We start from the raw sequence: 15655 nt of genomic DNA, 5'->3' as shown, positions 1-15655 counted from the left end.
AACATCATCATGTCATTTAACATGATGAACACCATTCAGTCATTCAACATGATGAACACCATCCAGTCATACAACATGATGAACACCATCCAGTTATTAAACATGATGAACACCATCCAGTCATTTAACATGATGAACACCATCCAGTTATTTAACATGATGAACACCATCCGGTCATTAAAAAATAACATCATCCGTCATTTAACATGATGAACACCATCCAGTTATTTAATATGATGAACACCATCCGGTCATTAAAATAATAACATCATCACGTCATTTAACATGATGAACACCATTCAGTCATTTAACATGATGAACACCATGAACACCATCCAGTTATTTAATATGATGAACACCATCCGGTCATTAAAAGAAATAACATCATCGTCATTTAACATGATGAACACCATCCAGTCATTTAACATGATGAACACCATCCAGTCATTCAACATGATGAACACCATCCAGTCATTTAAAATGATGAACACTATCCAGTCTTAAAACATGATGAACACCATCCGGCCATTAAAAAATAACATCACCCTGTCATTTAACATGATGAACTGGATGGTGTTCATCATGTTAAATGACTGGATGGTGTTCATGTTGAATGGCTGGATGGTGTTCATCATGTTAAATGACTGAATGGTGTTCATCATGTTAAATGACGTGATGATGTTATTTTTAATGACCGGATGGTGTTCATCATATTAAATAACTGGATGGTGTTCATCATGTTAAATAACTGGATGGTGTTCATCATGTTAAATGACTTAATGGTGTTCATCATGTTAAATGACTGGATGGTGTTCATCATGTTAAATGACTGGATGGTGTTCATCATTTAAATGACTTGATGGTGTTCATCATGTTAAATGACTTAATGGTGTTCATAATGTTAAATGACTGGATGGTGTTCATCATGTTAAATGACTGGATGGCGTTCATCATGTTAAATGACAGGGTGATGTTATATTTAATGACTGGATGGTGTTAATCATGTTAAATGACTGGATGGTGTTCATCATGTTAAATGAGTGGATGGTGTTAATCAGTTTTCACGAGTAGTGTCTGACCCTCTGACAAATCCGGCAGATTTGCCAACGGTCCGATAGAAGTCTATAACCTGCCGGCCCCAGTGTCCGACTCTATATTTCACAATGACTTTGACTGAAGTCGTTATATGTGACACTTGTTTGCTGTTTATAAATCTTATGTTTGTTAATTATTTCAATGCCAGTTATAAGAAATGTTAAATCTGAAATGTGTGTTTAATTTTATTCTATGGGTCCTCTGAATTTTCAATGGGTCAGACAAGACATCTAAAACTTACAGGACCCAATGTCCTGTTACTTTGAAACACCATTTGTGAACACTGTTAATCATGTTAAATGGCAGGATGGTGTTAATCATGTTAAATGACTGGATGGTGTTCATCGTGTTAAATGACTGAATGGTGTTCATCATGTTAAATGACAGGGTGATGTTATTTTTAATGACTGGATGGTGTTCATCATGTTGAATGACTGGATGGTGTTAATCATCATGTTAAATGGATGGTATGGTCATGTAATCACTGTTTAAAATGACTAGATGGTGTTCATCATGTTAAATGACTGAATGGTGTTCATCATTTTAAATGACAGGGTGATGTTATTTTTAATGACTGGATGGTGTTCATCATGTTGAATGACTGGATGGTGTTCATCATGTTAAATGACTGGATGGTGTTAATCATGTTAAATGACTGGATGGTTTTAATCATGTTAAATGACTGGATGGTGTTCATCATGTTAAATGACTAGATGGTGTTCATCATTTTAAATGACTGGATGGTGTTCATCATGTTAAATGACTGGATGGTGTTCATCATGTTAAATGACTGGATGGTGTTCATGTTGAATGACTGGATGGTGTTCATGTTAAATGACTGGATGGTGTTCATCATGATAAATGACTGGATGGTGTTCGTCATGTTAAATGACTGAATGGTGTTCATCATGTTAAATGACAGGATGATGTTATTTTTATGACTGGATTGTGTTCATCATGTGTAATTTTTAATGATTTAAATATGCTTTGTTTTTTCAGGTTTCAGTATCAAAGCACTCATATTTGAAGACTGCATATTGGACGTAAAAGAACTGGGAGGTATGTTTTATATTGGAGGTTTTTACACCATGCAAAAATGCAGAGGATGGACACAGAAAAACAAAAATACTGCATCCTAAGAGACGCACAAAAATGCTTACAGTGTACCTACAGCGCAGTAAGAGTAGTTATGGGTCATTACAGGCTCTGGCTCACGATACAAGATCCTTACCTTCAGGCACACTTAAAATCCCCTGGGCCCCCAATTTTGTAATTCCATGTAAAACCCTGGTTGTATGTTTATTTAATTATAATTTCGTGCTTTCAAGTTTACACAGATTCCCGAACGTTGGTTGGTTGAGAGAGCGGTCATGTGATCATAATTTCAAGGTTCATTACTCTTGAACCCCTCTAATCGTTCATACTTGTGTAAACACCGTTCATACGTGTGTGAACGTTTTTAGCTTCGGTTTCAAGGACCCCCAATAAATGGTGATGCCAATTTCGCGAACGAACCTGTTTCAAGTCACCCCAAGTTTGGCAATGTCACTACCAAACGGATTGCCGAACATTGTTCCTTTTCACAGGAGTTTAATGTTTCGCAGTTTACTGCGGGTTCATCTGGCGGTTTTCTGCCGAGGTCTGTTTAACAACTGCTCAATAAATTTCACAATAAACAATCACAAATAAACAGAATACAACAAGATCAGCTTCCTATTAAGCCACGCACAACTTGAAGTCGGTCAGTGTATTATTACGGTCAAACAAGGTATTTACAAGTGAAAAGGTACAATGCCAGCTGGTTAAAATGCTATTGTTATTGCTTCTGATATTTGTTTCTGTTTGATGCTGTTATTGATGTTATACTTATTAAAGCAGTTTCAAACCTCATAACGAATTTGTTGTTATATTTTAAAGATCGGATTCTTTGAGAACTATTTCTTCAAGGGTTGGGATACATGTGTAAAGAAAATCGCTGTGTATACAAACATCGCTGCAATACGTACGTTCTTGAACCGAAAGGGCATTACAACATTTTACAGGTATTAAAACACACTAAACAATGATCATCTACAAATGGGTGGAAAACGTATGTGTAAACTTCAAAGTGCGAAATTATAAGAATTGAATGTCAGTTCGTAAACTCGCTCGTTCACACGAGTTTGAACACCGCTTTGACATCGTTCATTTTTCAGTGCAAACACACAAACTGACATTCAATTCTTAAATAATGGACCAGATTTTGATATGTTTGATGCATCTGCTGTACTGAAAGCCTTTGAGTGATCCTAGGTCAGAACAGATCCCATGCTTATTACTACTTGTGGAGTCCAGGGAAAGTACCCTACCTTCATCTTCTCATTGGAACTCTGGGTCAGAATAGACCCAGTTCTAGAATATTGCAGACTGTAGGGTAAAACAGTGGCTGTTTTAAGCTGATTAAATGACAAGTACAACTTAGCCCCAGGAAATTCACAAGTATGCTTCTAAACTCTGCTCATTTGATATACATCACTGACAGAGTTGACGGATTGGATTTGTCATCATGGCATAATGAACAAGCAACTAGAACACTGTTAACAGGGTGTCAGCCCGGGAAAGCCACATTTGAAAAATACCAATTGCCGCTAAAGCCACATTTCCAGTACAAACCTCAGAGCCGTGAATCGCCGTGAAAGCCACAATGAGTAAGGGAATCAATACCGTTTTTTCAAATAAGCATCACCCATTGTGCTTTGCCATTGATCACAATGGATTAAAATTGTTTTAGTGACTTGTCCTTTGTTTGTTTAGTTAACATATGATGGGCGGCTTCTTTATTCTCGTTGAAGTTTTTAGTTAACATATGATAACATATGTTCTGAGATAAAAGATACATGCTAATGGGTCATTCTTTGGAAAAGGGCAATTTCAGATTTTGCTCTTCAGGAAATTCTTTTTGTATTTTTTATTTCTTCATGTAAACTACTTTGGTTTGTATGATTGGTATATTACATCAGCAGAGAAGTTTGGACAAGAATTTTATTGTGACGATTCAACTTTAAACCAAAATGTCATTACCGCAACGGCAGCAAAAATCCTGATTTTGGAAAAGCTAGTCATAAATTTTACTTAAAAACAGTTATGAAATGGAAAGAGTTAGGCGTCACATATGTGGCTGTTTATAAGTATATTTGTGAAATTAATGGTCATTCTTCTAAACTGTGTTTTTATCCCCCGCCGCGCATTTAGCGAGAAGCGGGGGATATAGTATTAGCCTCCGTCCGTACGTACGTAGGTACGAATTGGAATATCTTAAGAACCATTGACTAGATTCTTTTCATACTTGGTACCTAGGTTCATCACAGTATAGAAAGGTCCCATTTCAAGGTCATAAGGGGACTTTAACGTTTTACCCTTGTCAGCAAGATATCTCAAGAACCGTTCACTGGATTTTCTTCATATTGGACACCAATCTTCATATAGGGAAAGCGCAGGGCCCAGTTGAGTTTGGTGACCTTCACATAATTTTCAAGGTCACGAAGACACTTTGAAGATTTCAGCATGTTATCCTGCATGTTAAGCTTGTCAGCGAGATACCTCAAGAACCGTTGACTGGATTTTCATCATGTTTGACACCAGGCTTCATACAGGGAAGGTGCAGGGCCCTTCGAGTTTGGTGACCTTCACATGATTTTCAAGGTCACAGCGACACTTTGAAGATTTCAGCATGTTAAGATTACCAGCAAGATATCTCAAGAACGGTTCACTGGAATTTCTTCATAGACTTTCAAGACTTTTCTTGAATGTTTTTGATAAGCAATTTCTCTATTACTATTTTTTGCATATTTCATACACCATGACATTCATGTCAAGGTCAAAGTGAGTCTTGAAAATATTTGTGTGTTTGAACAGCTACAGAGCAAGATATCAAGAGAGGTTGACTGGTCATGTTTTTGTTGACATTTAACTTCATCTTAAACTATGACCTTCACTTTCATTACTCTTTAAGTTTGATTTGATAATTTGCGTCGGGGGATTATGTCCCCTTAGTGACAACTGCTTGTTTTTTTTCAGTTTTCTAACATGAATGTAAACATAATAAATGAGGCAACAATAGCTCTTATCTCGAACAGTTGTCAGAAAAGTATAAAACATTGAATTGACCCTCCCATAAATTAAAATGCTTCAAAGAAATAATGGGTTGTTTAATCATAAAAAATTTCGTAAAAGGTGTTTGAGTACCTACGTGAGGCAACTAGTTTGCATGATCTGGACTTTTCTCCTCGAACAATTCAACTGGATTTCTAGATTTTACATATTGAATATTTCACATTAAATACGGTAAGGTGGATTAGCTAATAGCACATTCCCGGGAGAGTCACATTCACACGACCTCTCAACCATGCCCATTGCTGGTTGAGCCACACCATTTTCAACTCTGTTTTTCTTAAATGTGGCTTTCCCGGGCTATAACGGTTAACAGATGGGAGAGATCTCTCCTGGTGACAGGTCCCTCGTTACGAGGTGTCTCTAGGTTGTATCCACCAGGTAAACATGCATCCAACATGTGGGAACACCATGTTTGTTGATTTGAAACCAGTCATGCCTCACCAGCTATCATAATATATTCAGGCTCTTCTGTTTAGGTTGGAAAATTATTAGTGTTAAGTTGATCATGCACTGGGGAAATGTGGTTGTAATGGATCTGTAGAAAGGTCAAAAGAATACTTTGCTTACAAGACATTAAGATTACAACTTGGGGGATGAACCACATCACTGGAAATAGAAGAAGTTAGGGTTAATGAATGACCAAATCACCTGGAACAAAACTAGCTTTTGGGTGGGGAAGAAACCCAGACACCTGGTCAGGGCATACCGGAGAATCAAACACCAGACACCTGGTCAGGGCATACCGGAGATTCAGACACCAGACACCTGGTCAGGGCATACCGGAGAATCAGACACCAGACACCTGGTCAGGGCATACCGGAGAATCAGACACCAGACACCTGGTCAGGGCATACCGGAGATTCAGACACCAGACACCTGGTCAGGGCATACCGGAGAATCAAACACCAGACACCTGGTCAGGGCATACCGGAGATTCAGACACCAGACACCTGGTCAGATACCGGAGATTCAGACACCAGACACCTGGTCAGGGCATACCGAGAATCAGACACCTGGTCCTGGCAGGGCACAGACTGGTCAGGGCACACCGGAATCAGACACCAGACACCTGGTCAGGGAATACAGAGAATCAGACACCTGGTCAGGGCATACCGGAGAATCAGGTCAGGGCATGCACCAGACACCTGGTCAGGGCATACCGGAGAATCAGACACCAGACACCTGGTCAGGGCATACAGGAGAATCAGACACCTGGTCAGGGCATACAGGAGAATCAGACACCAGACACCTGGTCAGGGCATACCAGAGAATCAGACACCAGACACCTGGTCAGGGCATACCAGAGAATCAGACACCAGACACCTGGTCAGGGCATACAGGAGAATCAGACACCAGACACCTGGTCAGGGCATACAGGAGAACCAGACACCTGGTCAGGGCATACAGGAGAACCAGACACCTGGTCAGGGCATACAGGAGAATCAGACACCTGGTCAGGGCATACCGGAGAATCAGACACCAGACACCTGGTCAGGGCATACCGGAGAATCAGACACCAGACACCTGGTCAGGGCATACAGGAGAATCAGACACCAGACACCTGGTCAGGGCATACAGGAGAATCAGACACCTGGTCAGGGCATACAGGAGAATCAGACACCAGACACCTGGTCAGGGCATACAGGAGAATCAGACACCAGACACCTGGTCAGGGCATACCGGAGAATCAGACACCAGACACCTGGTCAGGGCATACAGGAGAATCAGACACCAGACACCTGGTCAGGGCATACAGGAGAATCAGGAGAATCAGACACCAGACACCTGGTCAGGGCATACAGGAGAATCAGACACCAGACACCTGGTCAGGGCATACAGGAGAATCAGACACCAGACACCTGGTCAGGGCATACAGGAGAATCAGACACCAGACACCTGGTCAGGGCATACCGGAGAATCAGACACCTGGTCAGGGCATACCGGAGAATCAGACACCAGACACCTGGTCAGGGCATACCGGAGAATCAGACACCTGGTCAGGGCATACCGGAGAATCAGACACCAGACACCTGGTCAGGGCATACAGGAGAATCAGACACCTGGTCAGGGCATACCGGAGAATCAGACACCAGACACCTGGTCAGGGCATACCGGAGAATCAGACACCAGACACCTGGTCAGGGCATACAGGAGAATCAGACACCAGACACCTGGTCAGGGCATACAGGAGAATCAGACACCTGGTCCAGACACCTGGTCAGGGCATACAGGAGAACCAGACACCTGGTCAGACACCAGACACCTGGTCAGGGCATACAGGAGAATCAGACACCTGGTCAGGGCATACAGGAGAATCAGACACCTGGTCAGGGCATACAGAATCAAACACCAGACACCTGGTCAGGGCATACCGGAGAATCAGACACCTGACACCTGGCATACATACGGAGAATCAGACACAGACACCTGGTCAGGGCATACCGGAGAATCAGACACCAGACACCTGGTCAGGGCATACCGGAGAATCAGACACCAGACACCTGGTCAGGGCATACCGGAGAATCAAACACCAGACACCTGGTCATACCCGAGGGAATCAGGACAATCAGACACCTGGTCAGGGCATACAGGAGAATCAGACACCAGACACCTGGTCAGGGCATACAGGAGAACCAGACACCTGGTCAGGGCATACAGGAGAGAATCAGACACCTGGTCAGGGCATACAGGAGAATCAGACACCAGACACCTGGTCAGGGCATACCGAGACACCTGGTCAGGGCAGGGACACCTGGTCAGGGCATACCGGAGAATCAGACACCAGACACCTGGTCAGGGCATACCGGAGAATCAGACACCTGGTCAGGGCATACAGGAGAACCAGACACCTGGTCAGGGCATACCGGAGAGAATCAGACACCTGATCAGGGCATACCGGAGAACCAGACACCTGGTCAGGGCATACCGGAGAATCAGACACCAGACACCTGGTCAGGGCATACCGGAGAATCAGACACCAGACACCTGGTCAGGGCATACCGGAGATTCAGACACCAGACACCTGGTCAGGGCATACCGGAGATTCAGACACCTGGTCAGGGCATACCGGAGAATCAAACCAACAATCATAAGTGGCATGTCCAGGGGGCGCAACTCTTCTAAGCAAATTGCTGCCCCTTCGCTGACTGGGCGCTACTTCCCCATACACTATGTATATGGTGTAGTTTTGCTCAGTAAAGGAAGAAGGAAATGCATGTGGTGTTAAGTAGGGAGGTAGTAAAAATGTGATAATGTATTATGTTCCTGTAGAAGCAGGCTATGAGCGATGATTGACCAGAAAAACATCTATAATTTCATGTATAAATGCACCTCTCCATGTCAGTATTGTTGCTTGGATTAATTACAGTGATTAGCAGGAGCATGGTGCTGAAGTAATACTGCTATAGAGGTGTTGACTGGTTGAGGGTAATCACTACAGATGTGTCAACATATATATTGTTACGTCATTTATGAGGTCTTGCTGCATGTGTTACCATCTGCTGTCAACATCTGTCTCATTTACAACCCTTTGTCTAAGGGTAAATTATATACAAGAGCTAACAATCTGATAGACTGATTGACCTAGATATGCTTGTTGTTTATGGCTGCAGTATTTGGTCAACAACATACTCATTCTGTCAGTGGTCCACCGCTGACCTTGTGGCCAAAAAAGATGTAATTCTCATCTCTTAACATGGCAGTAGGTTCAAATCCCAAAGTTGCCCTGACTATGATGTAGCTTGTCACATGGAAATATGTAGAAATATCTGGCAACTAGTACATACATAGCCTGTGGAATTACAAAATACCTTATAGTCTGTTTGGCTCCGGACCGATGAATTGCAATCTAACTCGAAAACTAATAATAATATAATACTCAATGAAATACTGATCATAATCAAAACATCAGACCAACTCTGTGAGTGTTTTGCAGAATATATGTCCTAAAAATAAAAAAGTTGTTTAACAAACTATCATTAAAAGTTTGACAGAGTTCACTATTTGACAGGGAGGGTGCACCAGGTTTGTTAACTTTGTCAGGTGCAGGCTGTTCCTCTCAACAAATAGTGAACTTTGTTAAATTTTCAAGTGGCATTTAGAAGCTGGTATCATGAAGAAAAACAATATTTAGGGAAAGACAACTTCTTCATTGCAATAAGAATGAATGCAGAGTTAAAATACCTCTATTATGAGAAGTTGCAAAACAAAATATCCCAATATTGACCAAAATATGAAAATTTGAGTTTAAATAAAGCTTTTCCCAGTTTGCTTGCCCAGGGTACGTTTGGGTTGCATCCAAGTAGTAAACTCACACCACCAACATCACAATTTGGCCACACCTCGATGTAACTCTGTTTCTGACCCACTCACAGTTCAGATGACTTAAATACTTGAACTATGTATTCAAGTCATTGTGTTAAGTGTTTAAAGTCTCATGTATAACATCACAAGCATAATTAAAGAACATACACTACTCTAAAAGATGTGAAGGACCTCCCTGTTCTATCATATGACTAAAGTTAATCAGTCTTAAAGCATCGTTTGCAAACAATAGCCGATAACACCTTGTTCTGCAAGAAAGGTTTCAGCTCCTGTGACCTCACAACAGGCATAAGTTATCACGTGACTGGACTTCTTTTATACTGAAAACAGAACTGATAGGCCTTTTGTAGGCATAGGCTTGTGTGGCTGGACTTCTTTTATACTGAAAAAAGAGCTGATAGGCCTTATGTCGGCGTAGCCTTATCACGCGACTGTACTTCTTTTATACTGAAAAAACCCTGATAGGCCTTATTTCGGCGTAGCCTGAAATAAGAACTGATAGGCCTTTTGTAGGCAAAGGCTTGTGTGGCTGGACTTTTTTTATAGTGAGAAAAACCCTGATGGCCTTATGTCGGCGTAGCCTTATCACGTGACTGGACTTCTGTTATATTGAAAGAAGAATCGATAGGCCTTTTGTAGGCATAGGCTTGTGTGGCTGTACTTCTTTTATACTGAAATAAGAACTGATAGGTCTCATGTCGGCGTAGCCTTATCACACGACTGTACTTCTTTTATACTGAAAAAAACCCTAATAGGCCTTATGTCGGCGTAGCCTTTTCACGTGACTGTACTTCGGTTATTCTGAAATAAGAACTGATAGGCCTAATGTAGGCATAGGCTTGTGTGGCTGTACTTCTTTTATTCTGAAATAAGAACTGATAGGCCTCATGCCGGCGTAGGATTTTCATGTGACTGTACTTCGGTTATTCTGAAATAAGAACTGATAGGCCTAATGTAGGCATAGGCTTGTGTGGCTGTACTTCTTTTATTCTGAAATAAGAACTGATAGGCCTTATGTCGGCGCAGCATTTTCATGTGACTGGACTTCTTTTATTCTGAAATAAGAACTGATAGGCCTAATGTAGGCATAGGCTTGTGTGGCTGTACTTCTTTTATTCTGAAATAAGAACTGATAGGCCTTATGTCGGCGTAGCATTATCATGTGACTGGACTTCTTTTATTCTGAAATAAGAACTGATAGGCCTAATGTAGGCATAGGTTTGTGTGGCTGTACTTCTTTTATACTGAAATAAGAACTGATAGGCCTTATGTCGGCGCAGCCTTATCATGTGACTGGACTTCTTTTATTCTGAAATAAGAACTGATAGGCCTAATGTAGGCATAGGCTTGTGTGGCTGTACTTCTTTTATGCTGAAATAAGAACTGATAGGCCTCATGTAAGCATTTTGGTGTGTGTTACACATTGTTTTGCGTGATTACATGTGTTACACATTGTTTTGCGTGATTACATGTGTTACACATTGTTTTGCGTGATTACATGTGTTACACATTTTTTTGCGTGATTACATGTGTTACACATTTTTTTGAGTGATTATACACGTGTACTACTACAACTACTAACTACAACAGTCAGGCGTGAGACAATGGCGTCACTTTATAGCTATTTCTTGGAATGGTTTGATGACCATGATGACAGGACACCAAGAAATAAATACTCAAATGAAATAGTACTTCACATTTTCAGATAGTTACACTGTGAAAGTTAGACATTAAGCAAAGTAATTTTATCTGGGAAAACAAATAATAATATCTATGGTTAAAATGTACATTTTCTTTCAATAGCTGAAAAATAAATATTTAATGCTAATTAATCAGCACTTTCATCTGCTTCAAACAGGAGGAGAGAATGTCCGTCCATACTGGGACCGCTACTTTGAAGGCAGCCAAGGAATAATCTTTGTAGTGGACAGTGCAAGCACGGAGGAGGACTTCGCTACAGCTAAGTCTGAGCTGAACAAGGCGTTGTCCAGCCAGTTCCTGCGAGGACTGCCACTGCTGGTACTAGCCAACCACCAGGATGTAGAAGGAGCCAAGTCTGATGCAGAGGTATAAGGGGAGAGAACTCTTTACACTTAAACCCTGTCAATAAGCATATTTCAGGTTTCTGTTGCATGAATAATATGTTTTTGTCCAAAAAAGCTTGTGGTATTAGGCATCAGAAAAATGATAAAAAATGATAATGTGAAAATATGATGATCTTAAGCAAGAATTGTTTTTTTCTTTAACATGTCCAATGTGTGCAAGCAAAAGTCAATTGTATTTTTGATGTTAGTAAAGTTAAAATAAGTTTAAATTCTAAAATATATACAATGTTTCAATATGTTTATTTCCCAATTGAATCTTGAAATTCAGCTCAATAACATATCTTTTAGATCAATGTAATTTCTCTTGTTGACAGAATATGTTTGAATTTTCTCTTTGTCTGTTGTCATTAAACATTTATTTATATACATGGAGAATTTGTATATCCAAATTATGATCTTGTGTAACCTTGGTTAAGAAGATTGTAAGAGAATTCGAACTTTTGATAAATCAGTTAATATCTTAATCTTCATATATTTCAAATAGTTCAATATGAAATGTCAAATAATGACACTGGTTGGGTGGTCTGACTCGCTGACGTGGTTGACTCGTGTCATCGTATTCTGATTGTGTAAATCGATGCTCATGCTGTTGATCACTGGATTGTCTGGTCCAGAGTCGATTATTTACAGACTGCCACCATATAGCTGGAATACTGCTGAGTGCGGTGTTAAACAATTAACACAAACCAAGCAAACAAGTCAACTAGTTTCAAGTCCATTTATTTCGCCAATGTCTTGTAGATTGCACTGTTCCTGGAGCTGTCCACCGAGACCGGCAGGAGGCAGTGGATGATCCAAGCTTGCTCAGTCGTCAACAAGTTGCAGGTGGAAGCAGGATTTGCTAATTTAAGGAAAGTGCTTCTGGGAGGAAAAGTAACTGCACCCGAAAATGGTGCTTCAGACATGAACCGAATTTAGTCCTGAGACAATCACCATGGTAACCATCGCTAGACAAGGTTCACTCTCAGACTTGTGACTTGTCGTATCTATGCAAATAAGAACCTCATGGAATGGCAACATGCTCGAAGATTTTCTTGAAATATAAGTAGAGAAATGAGACGAGAGAAGAGTTCTTTAAACCAGTTGTTTTCATGGGAGTTTTGATTTTGCCTTGATTTGTGTCATAAGTACTTGTAAGGCATGAATATTTTCAAAAGACTATTGAGTTTTTGTATTCGTTAGTTGTTGTTTTTTTCATTTGACAGTTAAGCTCTGCTTTTTTAAAAGTTTATAAAACCTCAATTTGCTTTTCTTGTAACTAGTCACACTAAATCATGCACATTCATTTTCTGACATCTGATGTATTTTTCATGATAATCAAATGTCAGTTTACTTGATTATTTCAAAATAATGAAGTCTTTAGCTGATTAGCTCTACTGGTATGTTACTTTGAGACACCTGTTTTGAACAGGTAACAGGTTGACATATAGTCAGCACAAAGCCAAACCTGTAGTATTTAGCAGCAGTTTTCAACACTTGAGCAGTGTATTCTTCACTTGCTGTAGGGCACCTTGTGCTAGTCGTTAAACTGACAGGTGATACATTATATTGCATCAAGTGAGGATTTTTTGTTTTATGTATTTATTTATTTTTTATATGTTTAGGACAATTTACTTTTCCAATTTCTAATTTTGCCAATCTCCACTAAACACATTCTCAAAAGTGTAAATAGCGTCAGTGGAGAAAAACTGCATCATACATTAGGCGTAAGACATTATATAATATTCATGTTTCAAACCTCATGAATTTATTCTTCAATTATCAAAAGAAATAATCGATGTAAATAAACAACTACTTATATATATTTGTACTATCTAGCTACATTATATGTGCCAAATGTAGATTTCAGTATAACGTGATATGTTTGAATTATTGTCATGGATAACTGTGTTGATTTTGGAAGCATTATTGTGAAATTCATAGTCATAATGTATAGACCTGATGTAATACTAGTATATCACACTTAACTCAATATTAAAATCTTGTGTCTTATTTGGAAGTGATCAAAGTTTAAACTTCTGTCAGAGAAAATAGTAGTCAGGACATGACTACAGAATGTGAAGTCTCCAGTATGTTAGAAGTCTCCAGCATGTTAGATGCTACATCTGACTGTGGTGCCACGTTGTGTACCGACTTCCTTGTTACATGACTACAGAATGTGAAGTGTCCAGCATGTTAGCTGCTACATCTGACTGTGGTGCCACGTTGTGTACCAACTTCCTCGTTACATGACTACAGAATGTGAAGTGTCCAGCATGTTAGCTGCTACATCTGACTGTGGTGCCACGTTGTGTACCAACTTCCTTGTTACATGACTACAGAATGTGAAGTGTCCAGCATGTTAGCCTACATCTGACTGTGGTGCCACCAACTTCCTTGTTACATGACTACAGAATGTGAAGTGTCCAGCATGTTAGATGCTACATCTGACTGTGGTGCCACGTTGTGTACCAACTTCCTTGTTACATGACTACAGAATGTGAAGTGTCCAGCATGTTAGATGCTACATCTGACTGTGGTGCCACGTTGTGTACCAACTTCCTTGTTACATGACTACAGAATGTGAAGTGTCCAGCATGTTAGATGCTACATCTGACTGTGGTGCCGCGTTGTGTACCAACTTCCTTGTTACATGACTACAGAATGTGAAGTGTCAGCATGTTAGATGCTACATCTGACTGTGGTGCCACGTTGTGTACCAACTTCCTTGTTACATGACTACAGAATGTGAAGTTAGCTGTCCAGCATGTTGGTGCTGCTACATCTGACTGTGGTGCCACGTTGTTACCATTCCTTGTTACTGACTACAGAATGTGAAGTGTCCAGCATGTTAGCTGCTACATCTGACTGTGGTGCCACGTTGTACCAACTTCCTTCTTGTTACATGACTACAGAATGTGAAGTGTCCAGCATGTTAGCTGCTACATCTGACTGTGGTGCCACGTTGTGTACCAACTTCCTGGTTACATGACTACAGAATGTGAAGTGTCCAGCATGTTAGCTGCTACATCTGACTGTGGTGCCACGTTGTGTACCAACTTCCTTGTTACATGACTACAGAATGTGAAGTGTCCAGCATGTTAGCTGCTACATCTGACTGTGGTGCCGTTGTGTACCAACTTCCTGGTTACATGACTACAGAATGTGAAGTGTCCAGCATGTTAGCTGCTACATCTGACTGTGGTGCCACATGACTACAGAATGTGAAGTGTCCAGCATGTACCAACTTCCTTGTTACATGACTACAGAATGTGAAGTGTCCAGCATGTTAGCTGCTACATCTGACTGTGGTGCCACGTTGTGTACCAACTTCCTTGTTACATGACTACAGAATGTGAAGTGTCCAGCATGTTAGCTGCTACATCTGACTGTGGTGCCACGTTGTGTACCAACTTCCTTGTTACATGACTACAGAATGTGAAGTGTCCAGCATGTTAGCTGCTACATCTGACTGTGGTGCCACGTTGTGTACCAACTTCCTTGTTACATGACTACAGAATGTGAAGTGTCCAGCATGTTAGCTGCTACATCTGACTGTGGTGCCACGTTGTGTACCAACTTCCTTGTTACATGACTACAGAATGTGAAGTGTCCAGCATGTTAGCTGCTACATCTGACTGTGGTGCTTCCTGACTACAGAATGTGAAGTGTCCAGCATGTTAGCTGCTACATCTGACTGTGTGCCACGTTGTGTACCAACTTCCTTGTTACATGACTACAGAATGTGAAGTGTCCAGCATGTTAGCTGCTACATCTGACTGTGGTGCCACGTTGTGTACCAACTTCCTTGTTACATGACTACAGAATGTGAAGTGTCCAGCATGTTAGCTGCTACATCTGACTGTGGTGCCACCGCTGTGTACCAACTTCCTTGTTACATGACTACAGAATGTGAAGTGTCCAGCATGTTAGCTGCTACATCTGACTGTGGTGCCACGTTGTGTACCAACTTCCTTGTTACATGACTACAGAATGACTAC

General features: G+C 40.7%; 1 protein-coding gene across 1 annotated transcript in view; it reads left to right on the top strand.

The window, feature by feature from the left end:
* Positions 1-13475, top strand: part of LOC124279758 (ADP-ribosylation factor-like protein 15) — a 34621-nt gene extending 21146 nt beyond the window's left edge. The window contains exons 3-5 of the mRNA XM_046715629.1: positions 2095-2154; positions 11429-11637; positions 12417-13475. Of these exons, the coding sequence (XP_046571585.1) occupies positions 2095-2154; positions 11429-11637; positions 12417-12593 (446 nt within the window). The 3' untranslated portion in view covers positions 12594-13475. The remainder of the gene's footprint in view (positions 1-2094; positions 2155-11428; positions 11638-12416) is intronic.
* Positions 13476-15655: the final 2180 nt, after the last annotated feature.

Source organism: Haliotis rubra, unplaced genomic scaffold (assembly GCF_003918875.1).
Source record: "Haliotis rubra isolate DU_JTF1 unplaced genomic scaffold, ASM391887v1 Scf107, whole genome shotgun sequence".
Taxonomy (NCBI): domain Eukaryota; kingdom Metazoa; phylum Mollusca; class Gastropoda; order Lepetellida; family Haliotidae; genus Haliotis; species Haliotis rubra.
This window is presented reverse-complemented; position numbering and strand designations above follow the sequence as displayed.